Raw genomic sequence first — 22,261 nt, forward strand, 5'->3', positions numbered from 1 at the left:
AGGAGAGGGGGGCAAACGGCATCTGGAGTGGGGGTCCAGACAGGGCAGGGGCCCCGGTAAGGCTCTGGGAGAAAGGCCAGGAAGCAGCCTGGGGACTTCCCAACAGCAGGGCAGGGCCATCCAGCTTCCTCTGGCCTGATGTGGAGGCTGCAGACAGGCTCAGCCTGGTTGTTGGGGTCCGAGGTCAGCACGTGTTCGTGCTGAGACATGTACCAGTGCACGTGCTGGGTTAAATCCTGAAGGCAGCTGTGGGAGAGGGGGGGCTGGTCCTGGGGGGACGTGCCCGGTCAGCAGCAGGACGTCTGGGCTGAGGCTGGGACTCAGCAGACTGGGCGGGAGCACACGGGGCGGCAGACCAGGGACACACAGGAGGCCGGGCAGCAGCAGCTGGGCCGGCAGGAGGAGGGGGCACAGCAGGAGGAGGCGGGCACGCAGCAGGCCGGCCTGCACACGGGGCGGCAGATGACGGACATGCATGAGGAGGGTCTGCAGCAGGATGAGGGGCAGGGGGCAGGCCCAGAGCAGACGGGCACACAGCACACGGGCTTGCAGCAGACGGGCACACAGCAGGGCTGCTGGCAGGGGGCGGAGGTGCAGCAGGAGGGCTGGCAGCACGAGGGTGTGCAGGAGCTGCTGCAGGCTGACTGGCAGGGGCTGGACATGCAGCTCACTGGAGTGTACATGAGGGTCAGGCAGGGGGCTGGGGCACAGCTGTTGGGGACACAGCAGGTGGATTGGCAGCAGGTAGGGACACAGCAGATAGACTGGCAGCAGGTGGGGACACAGCAGGTGGGCTGGCAGCAGCTGGGGGCACAGCAGGAGGGCTCACAGCAGCTCTCTGGACAGTCGTCCACCTGCCAGGAGGAGTCAGTACAAGACTCGGAGGAACCTGGCTGGCAGGCCCGGCTGCCATAGCTCAGGTTGCTGGAGCAGACGGACCGGGTGGACGCGGCCATGGTGGGCAGTGGGCTGGAGGTGAGCTGGAGGAGGTGTGAGTGTGTGAGTGTGAGTGTGTGTGAGGTGCCCTAGGCTGTCGGCCTTTATACCCCTCCTCCGTGTTGTGTGTTGCCCCAGCAGGAGGCTCACACGCCCTTCCTTCCTTGTAGGTGTTTGGAGTTGGTTCCTGGTGAGCCCTCATTAGGGCTGGTTAATTTTCCCAGGAGATGCTGCCCAGCTCGTAAAAGTGCTGCCTGTGTGTTGGGGCTGGGTGGCCAGTGCTGACCAAGTCTGCTGAGTGGGCCTGAGAGACAGGTTGGGGTTGAGCCGAGGCACATGGATGGAGGGTGGGCTGCCTCGTGCTCCTTGCAGGGGCCTGGTGGCGGGGGAGGGTAACTTGGATTCTGGGTCCCACGAATGGCTCCTCACATGGGAGCCTGTCTCTGGGGCATGTGGTCCCCTTTTTTTTTTTTTTTTAAATGTTTTATTGATTTTTTTTAGAGAGAGAGAGGGAGGGAGAGAGAGATAGAAACATTGATGTGAGAGAGAGACCTGGGTCAGCTGCCTCCTGCACGCCCCCCACTGGGGATCGAGCCCGAAATCTGAGCATGTTCCCTGACCAGAAATCGAACCCGGACCTCTAAGTCCATGGGACGACGCTCCATCCAGTGAGCCACATCAGCTGGGCTGGCCCCCTTCCTTGCGTTGTCACCAAGTCCCTGAGATGATGGGAGGGCTCTGGACATACTGGGCCAGTTCTGCCTGTGGTGGGGCCAGCTGTCCCTGCCTCAGGCTGTGACCTGAGAGGTAGCAGGGGCCCGGGGGAGGGGCTTTGTGCTGTTCTTCCTCCAGACTGCGTCTCTGGCTGGGGGGTTGTGCTGTGGGCAGGGGCGGTGGTCCTTGCCCAGCTGAGCTGCCAGCACCAAGCGGAGGCGTGTTTCCTCTGTAAGCTCTGGGCTCTCAGGGCCCCGTGGCGCTGGCCAGGAAGGCGGGCACACCGGTCCCCGCGCACGGAGCAGGTTAGAGCGTCACCTGCTGGACTGGACTCCTTAGAAGGCTGAGGGTTCTTTATTATTATTATCATTATTATTATTCTATGTTGTCTCAATGACATTTTAAACCATAACACTTAGCCTGGACGGTGTGGCTTAGTGGATTGAGCCAGAGGGTCCCAGTTCGATTCCTGGTCAGGGCACATGCCCAGGTTGGGGGCTTGATCCCCACTGGGGGCATGCAGGGGGCGGCCGATCGATGTTTCTCTCTCACATCGATGTTTCTCTCTCTTCTCTCCCTTCTTTGCTCTCTCTAAATAATCAATAAAAACGTATTTTAAAAAAAGAAAGTATGAAAGCTGTATTTATTGTACAAGGTTACAGTATTTCCCGTTATGACATTGATGAGGTGCTGTAGGAACTGAACTCCTGTGTGTATTGGTGCCTGTGGTCAAGTCCGCGTCGCTGTCCATCTTTCCCTTGGGATCGCAGGGTCTGCCGACAGCGCTACGTGGTTCTGTGTGCCCGGGTGGCCGTACCAACTGGCCACACACCTGATGGTTTAAAATGACCGAAACTGACCTGCTCAGGTGCTGGAGGCCACAGCCTGAGAGCAGTTTCCTGAGCCGAGACCCAAGTGTTGCAGGGCCCTCGGAGCCTCCAGGGTGTCCTTCCTGCCTCTTCCAGCTTCTGTGGCCCCAGGTGTCCTTGGCTCTGACCCTGACACTCCAAGCTCTGCCTCTGAGGCTGGGTGTCCGCCTCCCTGTCTGTGTGAGGAGAAAGTGGAGTCTGTGTCTCCCTGTGCAGGGCATTCGCGAGGCCGCTTAGGGCCACCGGGCTGACCCAGGACCGTCTCCCTTCTTGAGACTCTTCATTTAATCAGCAGCCTGCAGTCAGTCTGCAGAGTCCCTTCCCCTGCACCAGGTGGCACCCACAGGCTTGGGGTCCGGATGAGGCTGTCTTTGGGGACGTCATTGGTGCGCTGCAGCACTCTGCGAACACTCGGTGTTTTACCCGCCCCACATGGTCTCCTGCTCTCCCCTCTCGTGCTCACTGCCTGATCTGGTGTGTACGACCTTGGCAGGTCACTGTGCGTCTTCCCTTCCACAAGACGGGGTCACAGTGCACCCCGGCCATTGTGTGATTTAAACACACTCAGTGCCCGACGCCTGCAAGGTGCGTCTCAAAGTCTTCGGTTTTAGCATGGTTTTATTGGCCACATGGCAGCATCATGCCCAGCAGGGCCACTCGGATCCCCACTCGGCCCAGAAGAACTGCGATTCGCTTAGCTGGAAGGGTCCTGCTGCCGGCGCAGCACGCGGTGTGACCGGAATACATGCAGAAGGGGTCACGGCTTCTGGCCCTATGGCGAGTTCACACGATCCGGCCCTTAGTGAGATCCAAAGCCCCGATTGCCCGGACTTCTAGGGCATTCTGACGAAATGGGAGGCCTGTCCAGGGCATCCGGACACACCTGCCACAGGTAGGTGCTTATCGAGGTGAGCTCGCAGGCTGTGGCTGACCAGGTGGCTTTGGGTCAAGGGAGCGCCCGGCTTCTGTTCTCTCGGCTTCTGTTGCTCAGATGTACCTCTGCCCGAGCTCTTCACACTCGGAGCTCAGCGAGGGCCGGGCCACAAGGCCAGACAAGCGGCTCTGCCCAGCCAGGCGTGGCCGACGCCCACAGGGCTGCTGTCTCTGCCGGCCCGTCCAGGCCGTGGCTGTGATGTGGGACTCGAGATGGCAGCTTCCCCCAAACCTATCGGGGTCTCCAACATCTTTCTCCCAGATCGGCATCTTCTACTGGACAGAAAGCACATTTTTTGCCCTGGCCAGTGTGCTCAGTGGTTGGAGCGTCGGCCCACAGACCAAAGAGTCTCAGGTTTGATTCCAGTCAAGGGCATGTACCTTGGTTGTGGTTTGGTCCCCGGCCCTGGTCGGGGTCCTGCAGGAGGCAACCAATTGATGTGTCTCTCACGTTGATGTTTCTCTCTCTTTATCCCTCCTACCCTATCTGAAGATAATCCTCGGGTGAGGATTTTTTTTTTTTAAAAAAGCACAATTTGTTCCCAAAGTGCATTCTAGAGAAGAATGTGTGTGCCGTTGGTAGCCCTCAGGATCCCAGCCTCTGCTGGGAAGGTCACACCTGGCGCACCTGGCGCACCTGGCGCACCTGGCTGTGGGCAGCCGCGGGGGCGGTGCGAGCTGGGACCAGGGCCCTGCCTAGCTGCAGAGTCGTTTAGCAAGCAGAGTGAAGGGCCGAGGGCAGGACTGACCCCAAGGCTGACTGGGAGAGCCCAGGCTCGGAGGCAGGGTGGTGGAGGGGGTCCCGCTCTGGGGTGGTAGTGGGCCAGGAGAGGTGAGTTTGGAAGATCCCGTCCGGAGGTGTGAGTGGCGCGAGTCCAGGAGAGGCCCTGGGGACGTATCTGCAGAGAGAGCAAGTCCCCGCCACAGTGAAGTGGGGGCGACAGGTGCAGGGAAGTCAGAGGACGAGGGAGCAGGAGCCTCGAGGGCCAAGCGCTGCGGGCCAGGTCCACTGGGCAGGGCCGGAGTGAGACCGACCTCAGCAGCTGTCGGGCAGGTAGAGGGAAGGGGAGCGGTGGAGGGTGAGGAGGGGAGAGACGGGCCCCTGAGTGTTAGACAGCTCTCTGGAGGGGTGCAGGAGCCCTGACTGGGGAAGGACAGCTGGGTCTCCTTTGTCATCATGGAGATGAGACGGGCCCTGTGCCATCCCGGCGGAGTGCTCCAGGGAGAGGTCTCGCGGCCAGAGGAGGGAGGTGGCCACAGGGCTTGGGCGGCCGAGTGCTGGCGCCTGACCGACCCCAATCCTCTGGGCACCGGCACAGGGGCCGCTGCACCTGCCCGTCCTCTCTCCTTGGGGAGACACTGAACCCCATGTCCTGCCAGGTCCCTTCTGCAGGGAGACTCCCCTCAGCTGGCCTCTCAGGGAGACGCCCACGGCAGTGTGGTTCTGTGTCCAGGACTGGGCACCGCCATGTCCCTGAGGATTCATCACCGGTGGGCTCCCGGGGGGGGGGTTGCCCACACCGAGGCCAGCACTCCTGGGACTGGCCCAGATCCCGTGGGGTGGGAGCCAGGTGCCCAGCCAGCACGGGCAGGGGCCCCGAGGGGCCAGTGCAGCTGGGGTCGGGCAGGGCAGCGAGGGCATCGGGCCTGGCCTCTGTGGGGACTGGCTGGCAATTCAAAGAGAAATGACCAAGAGAGAACCAAGTGTCGTCAAGGTTAAATGCAGGCGAGTTTATTAGATTCTCCAAGCAGAGACCACTGAGGACCCGGACCCCTACCTGACCCCTGGGACCCCAGGAGGAGTGTGGCAGTGGGGATGGGCGGGGTCATCCTGGGTTTGGTGGGACGTCCTCCTGGGCTGAGAGGAGGAGGGGCCGCCTATGCATCTGGGGAGTTCCTAAGAGAGACACCCTAAGGCGACCGTGAAGCCTGCAGTGCCCCATAGTGCTCTGCGGGACGTGCCCGGTCAGCAGCAGGACGTCTGGGCTGAGGCTGGGACTCAGCAGGCTGGGCGGGAGCACACGGGGCGGCAGACCAGGGACACACAGGAGGCCGGGCGGCAGCAGCTGGACTGGCAAGAGGGGCGGGCACAGCAGGAGGAGACGGGCACGCAGCAGGCCGGCCTGCACACAGGCCTGCACACGGGGCGGCAGATGACAGACATGCAGGAGGAGGGTCTGCAGCAGGAGGAGGGTCTGCAGCAGGATGAGAAGCAGGGGGTGGGCTGGCAGCAGGAGGGGGCAGGGCAGGGGGCAGGCCCAGAGCAGGCAGGCATACAGCACATGGGCTTGCAGCAGATGGGCTTGCAGCAGACGGGTGTGCAGCACATGGGCTTGCAGCACATGGACATACAGCAGGGCTGCTGGCAGGGGGCAGAGGTGCAGCAGGAGGGCTGGCAGCTAAACTGGCAGCACGAGGGTGTGCAGGAGCTGATGCAGGCTGATTGGCAGGGGCTGGACATGCAGCTCACTGGGGTGTAGATGAGGGTCAGGCAGGAGGCTGGGGTGCAGCAGCTGGGGGCACAGCAGGTGGGCTGGCAGCAGCTGGGGGCACAGCAGGTGGGCTGGCTGCAGCTGGGGGCACAGCAGGAGGGCTGGCAGCAGCTGGGGGCACAGCAGGAGGGCTGGCAGCAGCTCTCTGGACAGTCGTCCACCTCCCAGGAGGAGACAGTACAAGAGTCAGAGGAACCGGGCAGGCAGGTGCGGCTGTCATAGCTCAGGTCGCTGGAGCAGACGGACAGGGTGGACGCGGCCATGGTGGGCAGTGGCTGGAGGTGAGCTGAGAGGAGAGTGTGTGAGTGTGTGTGTGAGGGTGTGAGAGCAGCCCAGGGCTTATATACTGCTCAGGGGTGTGTGTTGTCCCATCACGAGGGCACAGAAGAGCCTGTTTCCTTGTTGTTGTTGGAGAAGGTCCCTGAGGACGCTTGTCATGGACCTATGACAGGTAGCTTAGCTCATTAAACCCCTGAGAGGTGGAGCCTAGGGCCAACGGAGCTGGGGTGCAGAGGAGGCATCAGTAGCTGGGGCCAGACCTGGGCATGGACACAGGCGGCCAGTTGTTCCTGACAGCCCCTCTCAGCAGCTTCTGGGGCTTCTTCCTTGTATTTCTCCTATTTCTCAACACTCAGTTGAATCATATCTTGTTCATTTTCATGTCCTATTTACTTTGGGATTAATTCTCTCCTGAACCATAGCACTGAATGGTTTGGGAGCTGTGTTTATTTTTATTGTATTAGGAAACACTTAAATAATAGCTCTTGCTATGCCAGCACCTGATCTCGTGCAACTTAATAAATATGAACTCCGCAGCCCTCACAAAAGCCTTGTGAAGTAGGAGCTGTTGTTATTTCCACTTTACAGATGGGGAAACCGAGGCACAGCTAAGAACTTGCACCAGAGCTTGGAATATGGTGGGCCAGTGTCCTGACCTATAAACTCAGCTCCCGGAGAGCGGACAGACATGGACAGTCACGAGAAATCTGGATTCTGTGGGAGGGTGGTGGACAGGATGAAGCTGGATTAGAAACTGTGCTGTGTCCTTCGTGTGGAAGCGTACCGTGGGTGTCCGGGGAGTGGCGGGCCAGCTCCGAGAAAGGAGCTGCTTCTATGGAAGTGAGAAAGTGAGCATTTATTCACCTGCAGGAAGGAAAGTGGACAATATGACAGCGAAGGGAAGCCACCATCCAGAGGGGTTGACTAGGAGGTTGCGAGGTTTCCTTTTGGGAGGCAAGTAGTTTTTCAAGTCAAGAACAAAGACATTCTGTCAACTGTAATTGGGAAAAAAAAAAGAACAAAGACATTCTACAGCCTTCTTTGTTGAGAACTCTGTGGTCCGTGACCGGGGGACTGAGAAGAGGGCTGCTTGGCTGTACCTCAAGAGTCGGCGGGAGCCTGGTGCCCACAGGCGGGGAGAGGAGTCCGGGCTGGCAGCATGGACTGGCGCTCTGGATGAAAAGTCCAGATTGGCAGGATTGTCGATGACGGTGGTGTAAATACTCCCACCGTGGCTGATTTCAAGCTAGCAGTGGTTTAACTAGGGGCTTGCAACGGTCCTGACTGTTGAACAGCTCTCATAAGCTGCATGGTGCCACGGGGGCCAGGGACTGGGAGAAGAAAGGGGTCTCGAGTGATGGGGTCCTGGGCACTCTGAGTGAGTCTGAGCCAAGTTGGGGAATGGCCAGTGGGGTGCCCCTGGACTGTAGCTTTAGCATAATGTCCTCAAGGTTCATGTCTGTTGTAGCTTGAATCAGAACTTCTTGTATTTTCATGACTCAATATACTCCATTGTATGGACATACTCATTGTGTTTATCCATTCATCCGATGATGGGCGCTTGGATTGTTTACACCTCTTGGCTACTGTAAATAAGGTGGCAAAGAAGATTTGAGTTCCTCCTTTTTAGTTCTTTTGTGTGTTTTCTTAGGAGAGAAATTTCTGGGTCATATGGTAATCCTATTTTTAACTTTTTGAAGAATTGCCAAAATGTTTCCACAGTGACTGCATCATTTTATATTCCCACTGGAAATGTTCAAGTGTTTCAGTTTCTCCGTATTCTCACCAACACTTCTTAGTTTCCTTTAAAAAAAAAAAAAGCTATTTTAATAGTTGTGAAATGGTATCTCATTGTGGTTTTGATTTTCATTTCCCTAATGACTAATGATGTTGAGCATCTTTATGTACTTGTTGGCCATTTGTATATCTTCATTAAAGAAAATCCCTTTGCCCATTTTTAGTGTAGTTGTTTGTCTTTTTGTTGTTGAGTTGTAGGAGTTTTATATATTCTGGATATTAAACTCTTATTATACCTATGATTTGCAAATATTTTTTCTCATTCTCTATATTGTCTTTTCACTTTCTTAATCATCTCCTTTGATTCATAAAAGTTTTAAATTTTGATGAAGTCCAATTTATTTATATTTCTCTTAAGTTGTTCCTGCCTTTGGTGTCACATCTAAGGATCCATTGTCAAATGCATGATCACGAAGCATGTCCCTTATGTTTTCTTCTAAGACTTGTTTGGTTTTAGCTCTTACATTCTGGTTGTTGATCCATTTTGGGTTCATTTTTGTATATGGGGTGAGGTAGAGGGTCCAAACTACATTCTTTTGCACATGGAAATCTAGTTTTCTTAGTATCTTTTGTTGAAAAGATTATTTTTACCCCAATAAATGGTCTTGAAACTCTTGTCAAAAATCAGTTGACCATAAATGTATAGGTTTATTTCTGGTATCTCAATTCTATTCCATTAGACTGTAAGTCTACCCTTATGCCTTGTTTCCATTACTGTTGTTTTGTAGTAAGTTTTGATATGAGGACACTCTTCCAACTTTGTTGTTCTTTTTCAAGCTTATTATGGCTATCCTAGGTCCCTATCAATTTCATATGAGTTTGAGGATCAGTTTTTCATTTCTGGAAAAGGGGCTTTTAGAATTTTGATAAGGATTGCATTGAGTCTGTAGATTTCTTTGGGTAGTACTGCAATCTTAACAATATTAAGTCTTCTCATCCATGAACATGGGATGTCTTTCCATTTATTTTGGTCTTCTTTAATTCCTTCAGCAATGTTATATTTTATTTTTTTCCATTGATTTTTATAGAGAATGGAAGGGAGAGATGGAGGGAGGAGGGGAGAGAGAAACATTGATGTGCGAGAGACATATTCATTGGTTGCCTCCTGCATGTGACCTGAGCGGGGCTGGGGATTGAACCTGCAACCCAGGTATGTGCTCTTGATGGGGAATCGAACCTGCAGCCCTTTGATACATGGGCCAACACTCTAATCACTGAACTACACCAGCCAGGGCTTCAGCAATGTTTTATAGTTATTAGTGTACATGTCCTTTACCCCCTTGGTTAAATTTGTTGCTAGGGATTTTATTCTTTTGGATGTGATTATAAATGGAATTGTTTTCTTAATTTCTTTTTGGATTGTTCATTGCTAGCATATAGAATCACATCTAAGTTTTGTGTGTTTTTCTTGTACCTTACAACTTTGCTGAGTCTTTTATTAGCTCTAGTATCTTCTTGTGGATTTTTTAGACTTTCTAGTATAGATCATGTCATCTATGAATAGAGATTATTTTACCCTTCCTATCCAGTTTTGATGCATTTTATCTCTCTTTTTTGTACATTGCTCTGAGTAGAACTTCTAGTATAATGGGCATCCTGTTTTTTTCTTGATCTTAAGGAAAAGCTATCAGTCCTTCACTATTAAGTGTGATGTTACTTGTTTTTCATAAATGCCCTATATCATGTTGAGAACTTTTCCATCTATTCCTAGTTTTCTGAGTTTTTTAAATGATGAAATGGTGTTGGATTTTGTCAAGAGCCCCTTTTCCCCCCATAAATTGAGAAGATCATGCTCCCCCTTTTTCTGTTAATATGATATATTACATTGATTGATTAAAAATAAAGGTCACATCATCCTTAGTTTCCTGGTATTAATCCCATTTGGCCATGGTTAATTATCCCTGTAACATGCTACTGTATTCAGGTCGTTTGTTATCTTGTTGAGAATATTTGCATTTATACCCACAGGACTTATCGGTCTGTACTGTTCGTTTCTGTTGGGTGATGCTGGCATCACTGAGCGAGTCAGGAAGGCTTCTCTCTCCTATTTTTTCGGTAAGAGCTTATGAAGGTTTGCTGTTAATTTTTTACATGTTGGTAGAATTCACCAGTGAAGCCGTTTGATCCTAGACTTTTCTTTGTTGGAAGGTTTTTGGTTAGCAATTCAATATCTTTACTTGTTATAGGTCTGTTGAGATTTTCTGTTTCTTTTTTTAGTCAATTTAGATAATTTGTTTATGAAATTTTTTCCATTTCATCTAGATTATCTAATTTGATATCATACAGTGTTCATAGTATTCTCATTTTTTTTTGTAAGGTTCATAGTAATATCCCTACTTTTATTTCTGAATTTAATTATTTGCACCTTTTCTCTTTCAATTTTTATTAATTTATTTTTGTTACAGATGTTTCTCCTTTTTCCTCCCTAGACGTCCTCCGCCCCATCCTGCCCTCCCACCCCTCCAGCATTGTTGTCTATGTCCATTGGTTTTACATACATGCATATAAGTTCTTTGGTTCATCTCACCCATCCCCCCCACCCCCCTCCTCTGAGGTTTGTCAGTCTGAACCATACTCCTTTCTATGTCTCTGGGTCTGTTTTGTTCATCAGCCCACCTTGTTCATTATATTCCACAAATAAGTGAGATCATGTGGTATTTGGCTTATTTCACTTAGCATAATACTCTCGAGGTCCCTCCATGTCATCTCAAAGGATAAGAGATCTTTCTTTCTTACAGCTGCATAGTACTCCACTGTGTACATGTACCACAGCTTTTTTGTCCACTCATCTACTAATGGACACTTGGGCCGTTTCCACATCTTAGCAATTGTAAATAGTGCTGCTATGAACATGGGGGTACATATATTCTTTCTGATTGGTGTTTCAGGCCTCTTAGGATATATTCCTAGAAGTGGGATCACTGGGTCAAATGGCAGATCAATTTTTAATTTTTTGAGGAAACACCATACTGTTTTCCATGCGGCTGCACCAGTCTGCATTCCCACCAGCAGTGTACTAGAGTCCCCTTTTCTCCACATCCTCGCAAGCACTTGTTTGGTGATTTGTTGATGGCGGCCATTCTGACAGGTGTGAGGTGATATTTATAGTTGTTTTAATTTGCATCTCTCTGATGATTAGTGACATTGAGCATTTCTTCATATGTCTCTTGGCCATTTGTATCTCTTTTTTCTTTGTCAGTCCATTTTATTAATTATTTTTCAAAGATCCAGTGTTTGGTTTTGTTAATTCTCTCTGCTGTTCTTCTATCTTCTGTGTCGCTTATCTTCACTCTAACTTTATCATTTTCGTCCATCTCCTCTCCTGCTTTGGGTTTAGTTTGTTCTTTTTCTCGCTCTTCAAGGTGTAATGTTAGTTTATTGATTTGAGATCTTTTTTTTATTTTCTAAAGTAGACATTTACAGCCTTATATTTCTCTCTGAGCACTGTATTCCATAGGTTTTGCACCTCATAGTTTTTTTCATGTCTATAGATGCAAAATCTTTAACAAAATATTAGAAAATAAAATCCATTAGTACACAAAAAGGATGATAACACATCACAAGTGGAGTCTATGAAAGGAGTACTAAGTTGATTTAACATTAAAAAATGAAGATAAACTATTAACAATATAAAGGACTAAAATTAAATGATCGTTTCTTTAGATAGACAGTGTTTGACAAAATGCAACACATGTTCTTGATTTTAAAAACCCCAAAATTACCCTGGCCAGTTTGGCTCAGCAGTTAGAGCATTGGCCCGCGGCCCAGTGAATCACGGGTTCGATTCTGGTCAAGGGCACGTACCTTGGTTGCGGTTCATCCCCAGCCCTGGTTGGGGTCGTGCAGGAGGCAGCCAGTCAACCTGTCCCTCTCGCATGGATGTTTTTCTCTCTCTCTCCTTGCATCTCATAGTTTATTATATGTTGTGTTTTAATTTTAATTTATCTCAAAGTATTTTTAATTTCTCTGTGACTTTTTCTTTGACCTGCATTAAAAAAAAAAAAGACTGTGTTGTTTAATTTCCACATTTGTGTATTTTATTGCTATTGGAAAAAATCCTTTGTATGATTTTAATCTTTGAAAATTCATTAAAATTTTGTGGCCTGAGATACGGTCTGTCTTGGAAAATGTCTCATGTGCACTTGAGAAGATGTTTGTTGTTCTGATGTTGAGTGGCGTGTTCTGTCTATGTTTGTTATTACTGGTTGGTTTACAGTGTTGTTAAGTCCGCCGTTTCCTCATTGATCTTCTGTGTCGATGTTCTGTCTACTAGTGAAGGGTATTAAAGTCTCCAGCTATTATTACAGAACTGTCTACTTCGCACTTCAATTCTATCAGTGTTTGCTTTATATATTTTGGGTCTCTGTTGTGTGGTGCATATATGTCTGTAATTCTTGTATCTTCTTAATAAATTGAGGTTTTTAAAAAAATCAATATATAGTGTCCCTGTCATGAGCATTTTTTGCAGCTGGTACAATATGGATGAATAATCTTTGGTACATGTTATGGCTATCAGTGTTTAGGGTCTTAGTGTACTGATGGGGACTTAAGTACTCTTAAGAAATGAGTTTAGCCCTGGCCAGTTTGGCTCAGCAGTTGGAGTGTCAGCCTGTGGACCAAAGGGTCTCAGGTTCAATTCCTGGTCAAGCACACGTACCTTGGTTACAGGTTTGATCCCTGGCCCGGTTGGGGTCATGTTGGAGGCAACCAGTCGATGTGTTTCTCCCAAACTGGTGTTTCCTCCCTCTCTCCCTCCCTCCCTCCTCCCACTTTATTGAAAAAAGTCACTGGAAAAATATCCTTGGGTGAGGATTAAAAAAAAAAGAAAGAAATGAGTGTATTATAGAGAAAGTCAGCTATGAGCAGTGGCTGGTTCATCGTACAGTGTGAACAATTTAAAACCCTAGAGGCCTGAGGGAGGGTGCCAGTCCCTGCTGTCAGCCCTTGAAGCTTGCAGACAGAGGGACTCAAAGTGACAAGGGTTTAAAACCGTGTCCTGAGGAGACATATGTATCAGAGGCCACCTAGGTAGGGACTAGTGTCAGGGAAAAAGAGAGAGGAAGAGAGAGAGAGGATGCCAGGGGAAAGGGTTAATGAATTTCCTATCCAAAGCAGGAATCCTGTTTGTGGCTTCTATTTGTGTGTGTGTGGACATTTTTATTATTTTAAACTACTGAGCTCTTAACTTTATTTGCAGCTGTTCTTTTCGTTTCGTTGTGAAAATGTCCACACACAGAAAAGCGAAGCAGCGGAACCCTGAGCGCCCACGCATCAGTCCTAGATCCACACCCGCATCAGTCCTAGATCCACACCCGCATCAGTCCTAGATCCACACCCGCATCAGTCCTAGATCCACACCCACGCATCAGTCCTAGATCCACACCCGCATCAGTCCTAGATCCACACCCGCATCAGTCCTAGATCCACACCCGCATCAGTCCTAGATCCACACCCACGCATCAGTCCTAGATCCACACCCGCATCAGTCCTAGATCCACACCCGCATCAGTCCTAGATCCACACCCGCATCAGTCCTAGATCCACACCCGCATCAGTCCTAGATCCACACCGCATCAGTCCTAGATCCACACCCGCATAGTCCTAGATCCCACCCACGCATCAGTCCTAGATCCGCACCCGCATCAGTCCTAGATCCGCACCCGCATCAGTCTAGATCCGCACCCGCAATCGAGTCCCTAGATCCGCACCCGCATCAGTCCTAGATCCACACCCACGCATCAGTCCTAGATCCACACCCACGCATCAGTCCTAGATCCGCACCCGCATCAGTCCTAGATCCGCACCCACGCATCAGTCCTAGATCCACACCCGCTATCAGTCCTAGAATCCACCCCCGCATCAGTCCTAGATCCACACCCACGCATCAGTCCTAGATCCGCACCCGCATCAGTCCTAGATCCGCACCCGCATCAGTCCTAGATCCGCACCCACGCATCAGTCCTAGATCCACACCCGCATCAGTCCTAGATCCGCACCCACGCATCAGTCCTAGATCCACACCCGCATCAGTCCTAGATCCACACCACGCTATCCTCCTAGATCCACACACGCATCAGTCCTAGATCCACACCCGCATCAGTCCTAGATCCACACCCACGCATCAGTCCTAGATCCGCACCCGCATCAGTCCTAGATCCGCACCCGCATCAGTCCTAGATCCGCACCCGCATCAGTCCTAGATCCGCACCCACGCATCAGTCCTAGATCCACACCCGCATCAGTCCTAGATCCGCACCCGCATCAGTCCTAGATCCACACCCGCATCAGTCCTAGATCCGCACCCGCATCAGTCCTAGATCCGCACCCGCATCAGTCCTAGATCCACACCCGCATCAGTCCTAGATCCACACCCGCATCAGTCCTAGATCCACACCCACGCATCAGTCCTAGATCCACACCCACGCATCAGTCCTAGATCCGCACCCGCATCAGTCCTAGATCCGCACCCGCATCAGTCCTAGATCCGCACCCGCATCAGTCCTAGATCCGCACCCGCATCAGTCCTAGATCCACACCCGCATCAGTCCTAGATCCACACCCACGCATCAGTCCTAGATCCGCACCCGCATCAGTCCTAGATCCACACCCGCATCAGTCCTAGATCCACACCCACGCATCAGTCCTAGATCCGCACCCGCATCAGTCCTAGATCCGCACCCGCATCAGTCCTAGATCCGCACCCACGCATCAGTCCTAGATCCGCACCCGCATCAGTCCTAGATCCGCATCCGCATCAGTCCTAGATCCGCACCCACGCATCAGTCCTAGATCCACACCCGCATCAGTCCTAGATCCGCACACCCGCATCAGTCCTAGATCCGCACCCGCATCAGTCCTAGATCCACACCCGCATCAGTCCTAGATCCACACCCGCATCAGTCCTAGATCCACACCCGCATCAGTCCTAGATCCACACCCGCATCAGTCCTAGATCCCCACACCCGCATCAGTCCTAGATCCGCACCCGCATCAGTCCTAGATCCGCACCCGCATCAGTCCTAGATCCACACCCGCATCAGTCCTAGATCCACACCCGCATCAGTCCTAGATCCACACCCGCATCAGTCCTAGATCCACACCCGCATCAGTCCTAGATCCACACCCACGCATCAGTCCTAGATCCACACCCGCATCAGTCCTAGATCCACACCCGCATCAGTCCTAGATCCACACCCACGCATCAGTCCTAGATCCACACCCGCATCAGTCCTAGATCCACACCCGCATCAGTCCTAGATCCACACCCACGCATCAGTCCTAGATCCACACCCACGCATCAGTCCTAGATCCACACCCACGCATCAGTCCTAGATCCACACCCACGCATCAGTCCTAGATCCACCCCCGCATCAGTCCTAGATCCACACCCACGCATCAGTCCTAGATCCACACCCACGCATCAGTCCTAGATCCACACCCGCATCAGTCCTAGATCCACACCCGCATCAGTCCTAGATCCACACCCACGCATCAGTCCTAGATCCACACCCACGCATCAGTCCTAGATCCGCACCCGCATCAGTCCTAGATCCACACCCACGCATCAGTCCTAGATCCGCACCCGCATCAGTCCTAGATCCGCACCCGCATCAGTCCTAGATCCGCACCCGCATCAGTCCTAGATCCGCAGTCACGCATCAGTCCTAGATCCGCACCCACGCATCAGTCCTAGATCCGCACCCACGCATCAGTCCTAGATCCACACCCGCATCAGTCCTAGATCCACACCCGCATCAGTCCTAGATCCACACCCGCATCAGTCCTAGATCCACACCCACGCATCAGTCCTAGATCCACACCCGCATCAGTCCTAGATCCACACCCACGCATCAGTCCTAGATCCACACCCACGCATCAGTCCTAGATCCACACCCGCATCAGTCCTAGATCCACACCCACGCATCAGTCCTAGATCCACACCAACGCATATCAGTCCTAGATCCACACCCCACGCATCAGTCCTAGATCCCACACCCACGCATCAGTCCTAGATCCACACCACGCATCAGTCCTAGATCCACACCACGCATCAGTCCTAGATCCGCACCCACGCAACCAGTCCTAGATCCGCAACCCCGCATCAGTCCTAGATCCGCACCCACAGCATCAGTCCTAGATCCAACCCCGCATCAGTCCTAGATCCACACCCGCATCAGCCTAGATCCACCACCCGCATCAGGCCTAGATCCACACCCGCATCAGTCCTAGATCCGCACCCACGCATCAGTCCTAGATCCACACCCGCATCAGTCCTAGATCCACACCTGCATCAGTCCTAGATCCACACCCACGCATCAGTCCTAGATCCGCGCAGCGCCTGGTTCGCTCTCGTAGACATCCTGTCCGCCCTTCTCGCTTTCTGAAGCCTGCGCACGTGTTACCAACAGCAGTGCGTCACCGAAACGCTTCAGGGACCGTGTCATCGCGGGGTTCGATATTGAGGTCCCAGAATGTTCTCTCCTGCCCCCCCCGGGCAGTTCTGCTCCAGCCCTCAGGAGCGGCCACTGCCCCGATTCCTTTCAAACCACTTACAGTCCAGCATGGCTCCGACCTCCTTCAGGAGAGCGCGCAGCAGGGACCGTCTGGCTCCGAAGCAGCTCGTTTCGGAGTTTTCTTTATGCCGCTGCGGGGGTCAGCAGGGCGCCCCCTGTATGCCGCTGCGGGGGTCAGCAGGGCGCCCCCTGTATGCCGCTGCGGGGACAGCAAGGCGGCCCCTGTATGCTGCTGCGGGGGTCAGCAGGGCCCCCCCTGTATGCTGCTGCGGGGGTCAGCAAGGCGGCCCCTGTGTGCCGCTGCGGGGGTCAGCAAGGCGCCCCCTGTATGCCGCTGCGGGGGTCAGCAAGGCGGCCCCCTGTATGCCGCTGCGGGGGTCAGCAGGGCGCCCCCTGTATGCCGCTGCGGGGGTCAGCAAGGGGCCCCCTGTATGCCGCTGCGGGGTCAGCAGGGCGCCCCCTGTATGCCGCTGCGGGGGTCAGCAAGGCGGCCCCTGTATGCCGCTGCGGGGGTCAGCAAGGCGGCCCCTGTGTGCCGCTGCGGGGGTCAGCAGGGCGCCCCCTGTGTGCCGCTGCGGGGGTCAGCAGGGCGCCCCCTGTATGCCGCTGCGGGGGTCAGCAAGGGGCCCCCTGTATGCCGCTGCGGGGGTCAGCAGGGCGCCCCCTGTATGCCGCTGCGGGGGTCAGCAGGGCCCCCCCTGTATGCCGCTGCGGGGGTCAGCAAGGCGGCCCCTGTATGCCGCTGCGGGGTCAGCAGGGTGCCCCCTGTATGCCGCTGCGGGGGTCAGCAAGGGGCCCCCTGTATGCTGCTGCGGGGTCAGCAGGGCGCCCCATGTATGCCGCTGCGGGGTCAGCAGGGCGCCCCCTGTATGCCGCTGCGGGGGGTCAGCAAGGCGGCCCCTGTATGCCGCTGCGGGTCAGCAGGGTGCCCCTGTATGCCGCTGCGGGGGTCAGCAAGGGGCCCCCTGTATGGCCGCTGCGGGGGTCAGCAGGCGCCCCCCTGTAGCCGCTGCGGGGTCAGCGAGCAGGGCCCCCTGTATGCGCTGCGGGGTCAGCAGGGCGCCCCCTGTATGCCGCTGCGGGGGTCAGCAAGGCGGCCCCTGTATGCCGCTGCGGGGGTCAGCAGGGCGCCCCCTGTATGCCGCTGCGGGGGTCAGCAGGGCGCCCCCTGTATGCCGCTGCGGGGGTCAGCAGGGTGCCCCCTGTATGCCGCTGCGGGGGTCAGCAAGGGGCCCCCTGTATGCCGCTGCGGGGGTCAGCAGGGCGCCCCCTGTATGCCGCTGCGGGGGTCAGCAAGGGGCCCCCTGTATGCTGCTGCGGGGGTCAGCAGGGTGCCCCCTCTATGCCGCTGCGGGGGTCAGCAAGGCGGCCCCTTTTGTGGCATGACCTGCGCACGCATCCCCCTGTGGATGGACGCGTGGCTGATGCCAGTTTTCGTTGTTATGAAGAGAAGGGGGTAGAGGCAACTTCCCTCCAAGCCTTTGGCACCCAGAAGCTGGGACAATCACCAGGTGCCCTCGTGTGGCAGGGCAGCTCCGCTCTTTGGGAACTCTTTCTTCTGTTGAGCTGAAACCCGTCCCCTTGTCACCCTGGCTCCTTGGTTTAACCTTCCGGGCAAACACAATGAACCCCTTCCACTTGAAAGCCCTTCAGATATGCAGGGAGCTGCTGGTCTCCGCCCTGCCCCCTCCCCCAGGGCGCAGCCTCATGGGCACAGGTGCCAGGCTCCCCCAGAGCCCCGGAGGAGGAAATGCCCCTTTAGATTCATCAGCCACTTTCCCAGAGGGCCTCCCTGGCATCCTGAGGGAAGCTCTGTCTTGGGCAGTGACTGTCCTGGGAGAACCACCTGGGACAGGACGTCCACCTCGTCGGCTAGTTCAGACAGCTAATGACAAGGAGACACCTTCGGGGAAAATCATGAAAAGACTCAGCGCCGAGAGCAGAGAGATGGATTTTTTGTAGGTCATCCAGCTGTCATGGAGAAATTCACTGGGGACAGTTCTAGCCCGTGGGGCGTGGCTCCATCCCCCCCGGACTGAGCTGTGCAGCGCGGTCTGGACAGACAAAGAGAAAGGTGTCAGAGATCAGTACGGAGAAGCAGGGTTCCAGATGATTGCCAGCAGCATGGGGTGCCTCAGGGGACAGGTCCGAGGAGAAGGGCCGGGCAGGATGGCAGGAAGGGCCTGCAGCTCCCGGGCATGCAGCGGGTCGCCTGGCAGCCCACAGACATGCACAGTGTGGGCTGGCAGCTCAGGACACAAGCTGGCCACCTGGCAGGGCCTGGGCACGCAGCAGGCCAGGCTGAAGGGAGGCCTGGCTGCAGACTGCTGGGCAGCATGGGACAGCCAGCTGCAGCCGGCCAGCAGGAGGTGGCTTGGCTGCACATGGGTCAGCACAGCAGAGCCTCAAGGGGGCAGCTGTTGTGGCGCATGGTGACACGGGGCTGGAGTGGGCCGGGGACAGGGCTGGCTTGCAGGCTCCCTGCCCAGCGGCTTACCCCAGAGCTGCAGCATCACAGCTGCTCCCCCGGCAGGTCCCTAACGCCTGCTCATCCTGTTCAGTCTGCTGCGCTGGACACTGGCAGGCTGACCGCTGCAGAGGTGCCGCCTGCTCCGTTCCAGGCCGGTTCTGTGCTCTGCTTCACCGCGGATCGTCGTGTCGACAGCACCGTTGATTTGTCTCGAACCCTGCCCACTGCTTCCCATCTCACATAGAGGCCTGTGAACCAGGAGCCCCCCAGGAAAGGTTCCGGGTCATCGCTACAGAACCTGCCTGCAGACGGCGCCTTTTGTCTGCCTCAGGCCGTTACTCTAGGGGGTGCACCTGGTCCCTGGCTCCACCTGGTCCCGGCAGCGCAGGCGACATGCACGCACATGCACACATACACACGGGCACACGCAGGCACAGGCACATGGTGCTGTGCTGCTTTACTGGGTCCCTTGTGACTTCGCCAGTGTGATCTGTGTGAAGCTGATGGTGCAGGTGGCAGCCAGGAGGCCAGCGCAGGTGCCTTTGGCCATGTTGGGAGAGGTGTGTGGCAAGATAGGGGTGGCCTGCAGAGGCCAGAGATGGGGAAATGAAGTGTACTGTGTTTGGAGAACCCTCCCTTGCCCCCCTACAGGAGACCTCCCCCACATGAAGTCGGGTTGTAGCACCTCAGGGCATTTTGTCATCTATGCTCTGAAACAATACATTATAGTCCTTGGCATGTTTTTATAGGTTTTTTTTTTTAAGGTGTTTTTTTTTAAATTGATTTTTCTAGAGAGAGGAAGGGCGAGAGAGATAGAAACATCAATGTGAGAGAGACACGTCCATCAGCTGTCTCCTGCATGGCCCCTACTGGAGATCTGCCTACAACCCAGACATGTGCCCTGAGCAGGCATCAAACCGGGACCTCTCAGTCCATGGGAGGATGCTCTGTCTACTGAGCCACACTGGCCAGGCTGTTTTTATAGTTAAATGTCATCATAAGCTGTGTATCACTCTGTCACCTTTTTCCCCCTCAACACTGTGTTGGAGTAATTTACCCTGCTGATATGTGTAGCTCTTGGTCATCTGTACACTGCTGCGTAGTATTCCACTCGGAATATACTGCAGTGGCTCTGCTCTCCTCTCACAGACAGGTAGGTTAGTCTTAATTTTAGCTACTACCCCAAATGCTGCAACTTTCTGTTCTTTTCATCCTTTCCTTGTGCACCTGTGTTGGAATTTCTCAGGTGGTCTAACCAGCCACTGCTCTGCCATGCAGCTGTGCCTTCACCTGCACAGACGGTGCCAGTCACTCTGCAAAGCAGTCGTTCCCCGCTTCCCACACCCACGTCTTGAACTGTACCTCGTAATGTCAGATATCCCAAGACTGGACAGTCCGATAGTTGTGAAAAATCTTGGGAATTTATTTTCTATTTTACTTATTCTTTTATAGGGTGACCCATGCGGAAAGGGGCACTAATCATAAGGGCGCAGCTTGGTGACTATTCAGAGTGAGCATTCCCTGTAACTGCCACTAGGTTTAGAAAGTGAGCGCCTCCCACCCCAGCCCTCTGTGCCCCCTCCGCTCACGCCCCTCCGTCCTGCAGAGCAGCCCACCCTGCTTCCAGCTCGACTGGTGAGTTTCCACTGGTTCTGAAGTTCTGCAAGCGGAACCGTGCAGTGTGCATTTCTTTTATCCTATCGCTCTTCTCTGGTGGTGGTGCCCAGGTTCGTCCCGCCACGTGAGTAAGGGAGCTGTCTTATTTCTGTATTCTCCGGAAGAGAGTGCGGAAGTTTGGAGCTATTTGTACCTTAAATGTTTCTCAGCAGCTATCTGTAAAATCGTCTGGGTCCAGTGGGGTCTTGGCTGGTGGGTTCTAACTCCTGATTCAATTTCTGGAATGGTTAAAGGTTATTCAGATGTCTGAAAAATTCATTTGGGTTAGTTATATATATTTACAGAATTTATTGGGATAAAATTGTTTGCAGTAGCCAATGATTATTTGTAAAATCTCTGTTATATCTGTAGTTCTGCCATTTTTTTCATTTCTGATGTCCTAACAGTCTGTGGGTCTTCTATTTTATTCCACTGGCCAATGTCGTCAAAGACTTGTGTGTTTGTAGAACTGTCTTTTGGCCTTGTTGATCTGTGTAGTATACTTTTCTATTGTATTAATTTCTGCCCATAATCTTGCTATTTATATACGGAATGATTGTACAAGTTTCCCATGACACTGTCATAGAAAAGTTTCACAAAATGGAGCACACATTTTTCAATGTTGTATGTCATATAGTGGAACAAAGCAAAATGGGAGACATCATTTCCATGTTTTAAAATGACAATAAATTCCTATTTTTGACCTGTGATAGCTGAGCATCATCCATTGTGATAAAAACAATATTTTTGTATCTACCTAAAATTTTTCTTTGCCCAAAGTAAAGATTTAAATGTATAGGTACCATGAGCCTAAGCTTTTTAGACCATGAATTGACATTTCTTCATACATTTAGAAGTTCTTTGAGACAAAAGGTACCTCGAATATTAATTAAACAGTGTTTCAGCACGACTTAGCTAAAGCTAAAGAAAAGTATTTGCAATTTTTCAAATTTTAAGTGAGTTGATCGTTAACATTATCGGTTAGCTTGCTTGGTCGTGTTCTGAGAAGAGAGTGTGACCGTCTCCCTGTGGCCAAGGATTTGTCTTCCTTCCTTGGTACCACCAGATTTTGCAATTTTGAGGCACAAAGGAGTTGAGGATTTACTTTTGGACACAGATGAGTTGAGGATTATTATATCTTTTACTGAATTGAACTTTATTATCATTAATTAGAAATCATCTTTATTTATAATCATGCTTTCTACTGTAAAGTATATTTTGTCTATTAAAATAGTTGTACCAGATATTTTTGGTCACTATTTGCTAGGTATATTTTTTTCTCCTCTTGTACATTCAAGCTTTCTGTTCTTTGTGTTTTAGATCAGGGGCTGAGGTCCTTTTTCTGTCAAGGACCAGATAGTGGATACTTCAGGCTCGTAGGCCTCATGGTCTCTGTCCCAGCACTCAGCTCCTGTAGCACGCAGAGCCGCAGACAGTCCGTGAACAAGGACAGGTGGAGTGTTCAGTACAGCTTTGTTCACAGAACAGGCAGAGGCAGACTTGCCCCAAGGGAAGGATGTAGTTTGACAATCCCTGATTTAGACTACAAAGAACTTAAAGCCAGATTTTGTTTTTAAAAAATGTCATCTGTCTTTTAACTGG

General features: G+C 52.7%; 2 protein-coding genes across 2 annotated transcripts; both read right to left on the reverse strand.

Moving 5' to 3' along the window:
* Positions 1-320: 320 nt before the first annotated feature.
* Positions 321-956, reverse strand: LOC118617353 (keratin-associated protein 10-8-like). The gene has a single exon (XM_036243250.1). It carries the CDS (start codon positions 954-956, stop codon positions 321-323), a length of 636 nt encoding a protein of 211 aa, XP_036099143.1.
* A 4,495-nt stretch (positions 957-5,451) lies between these two features.
* On the reverse strand, positions 5,452-6,207 carry LOC118617352 (keratin-associated protein 10-7-like). Its single transcript, XM_036243249.1, has one exon. The coding sequence runs from the start codon at positions 6,205-6,207 to the stop codon at positions 5,452-5,454; it is 756 nt and encodes a 251-aa protein (XP_036099142.1).
* Positions 6,208-22,261: the final 16,054 nt, after the last annotated feature.

Source organism: Molossus molossus, unplaced genomic scaffold (assembly GCF_014108415.1).
Source record: "Molossus molossus isolate mMolMol1 unplaced genomic scaffold, mMolMol1.p scaffold_m16_p_5, whole genome shotgun sequence".
NCBI lineage: Eukaryota > Metazoa > Chordata > Mammalia > Chiroptera > Molossidae > Molossus > Molossus molossus.

Excerpts from the sequence above, each read along its gene's own strand:
- LOC118617353 (XM_036243250.1), bottom strand. The coding sequence starts at position 956 with ATGGCCGCGTCCACCCGGTCCGTCTGCTCCAGCAACCTGAGCTATGGC.
- LOC118617352 (XM_036243249.1), bottom strand. The coding sequence starts at position 6,207 with ATGGCCGCGTCCACCCTGTCCGTCTGCTCCAGCGACCTGAGCTATGAC.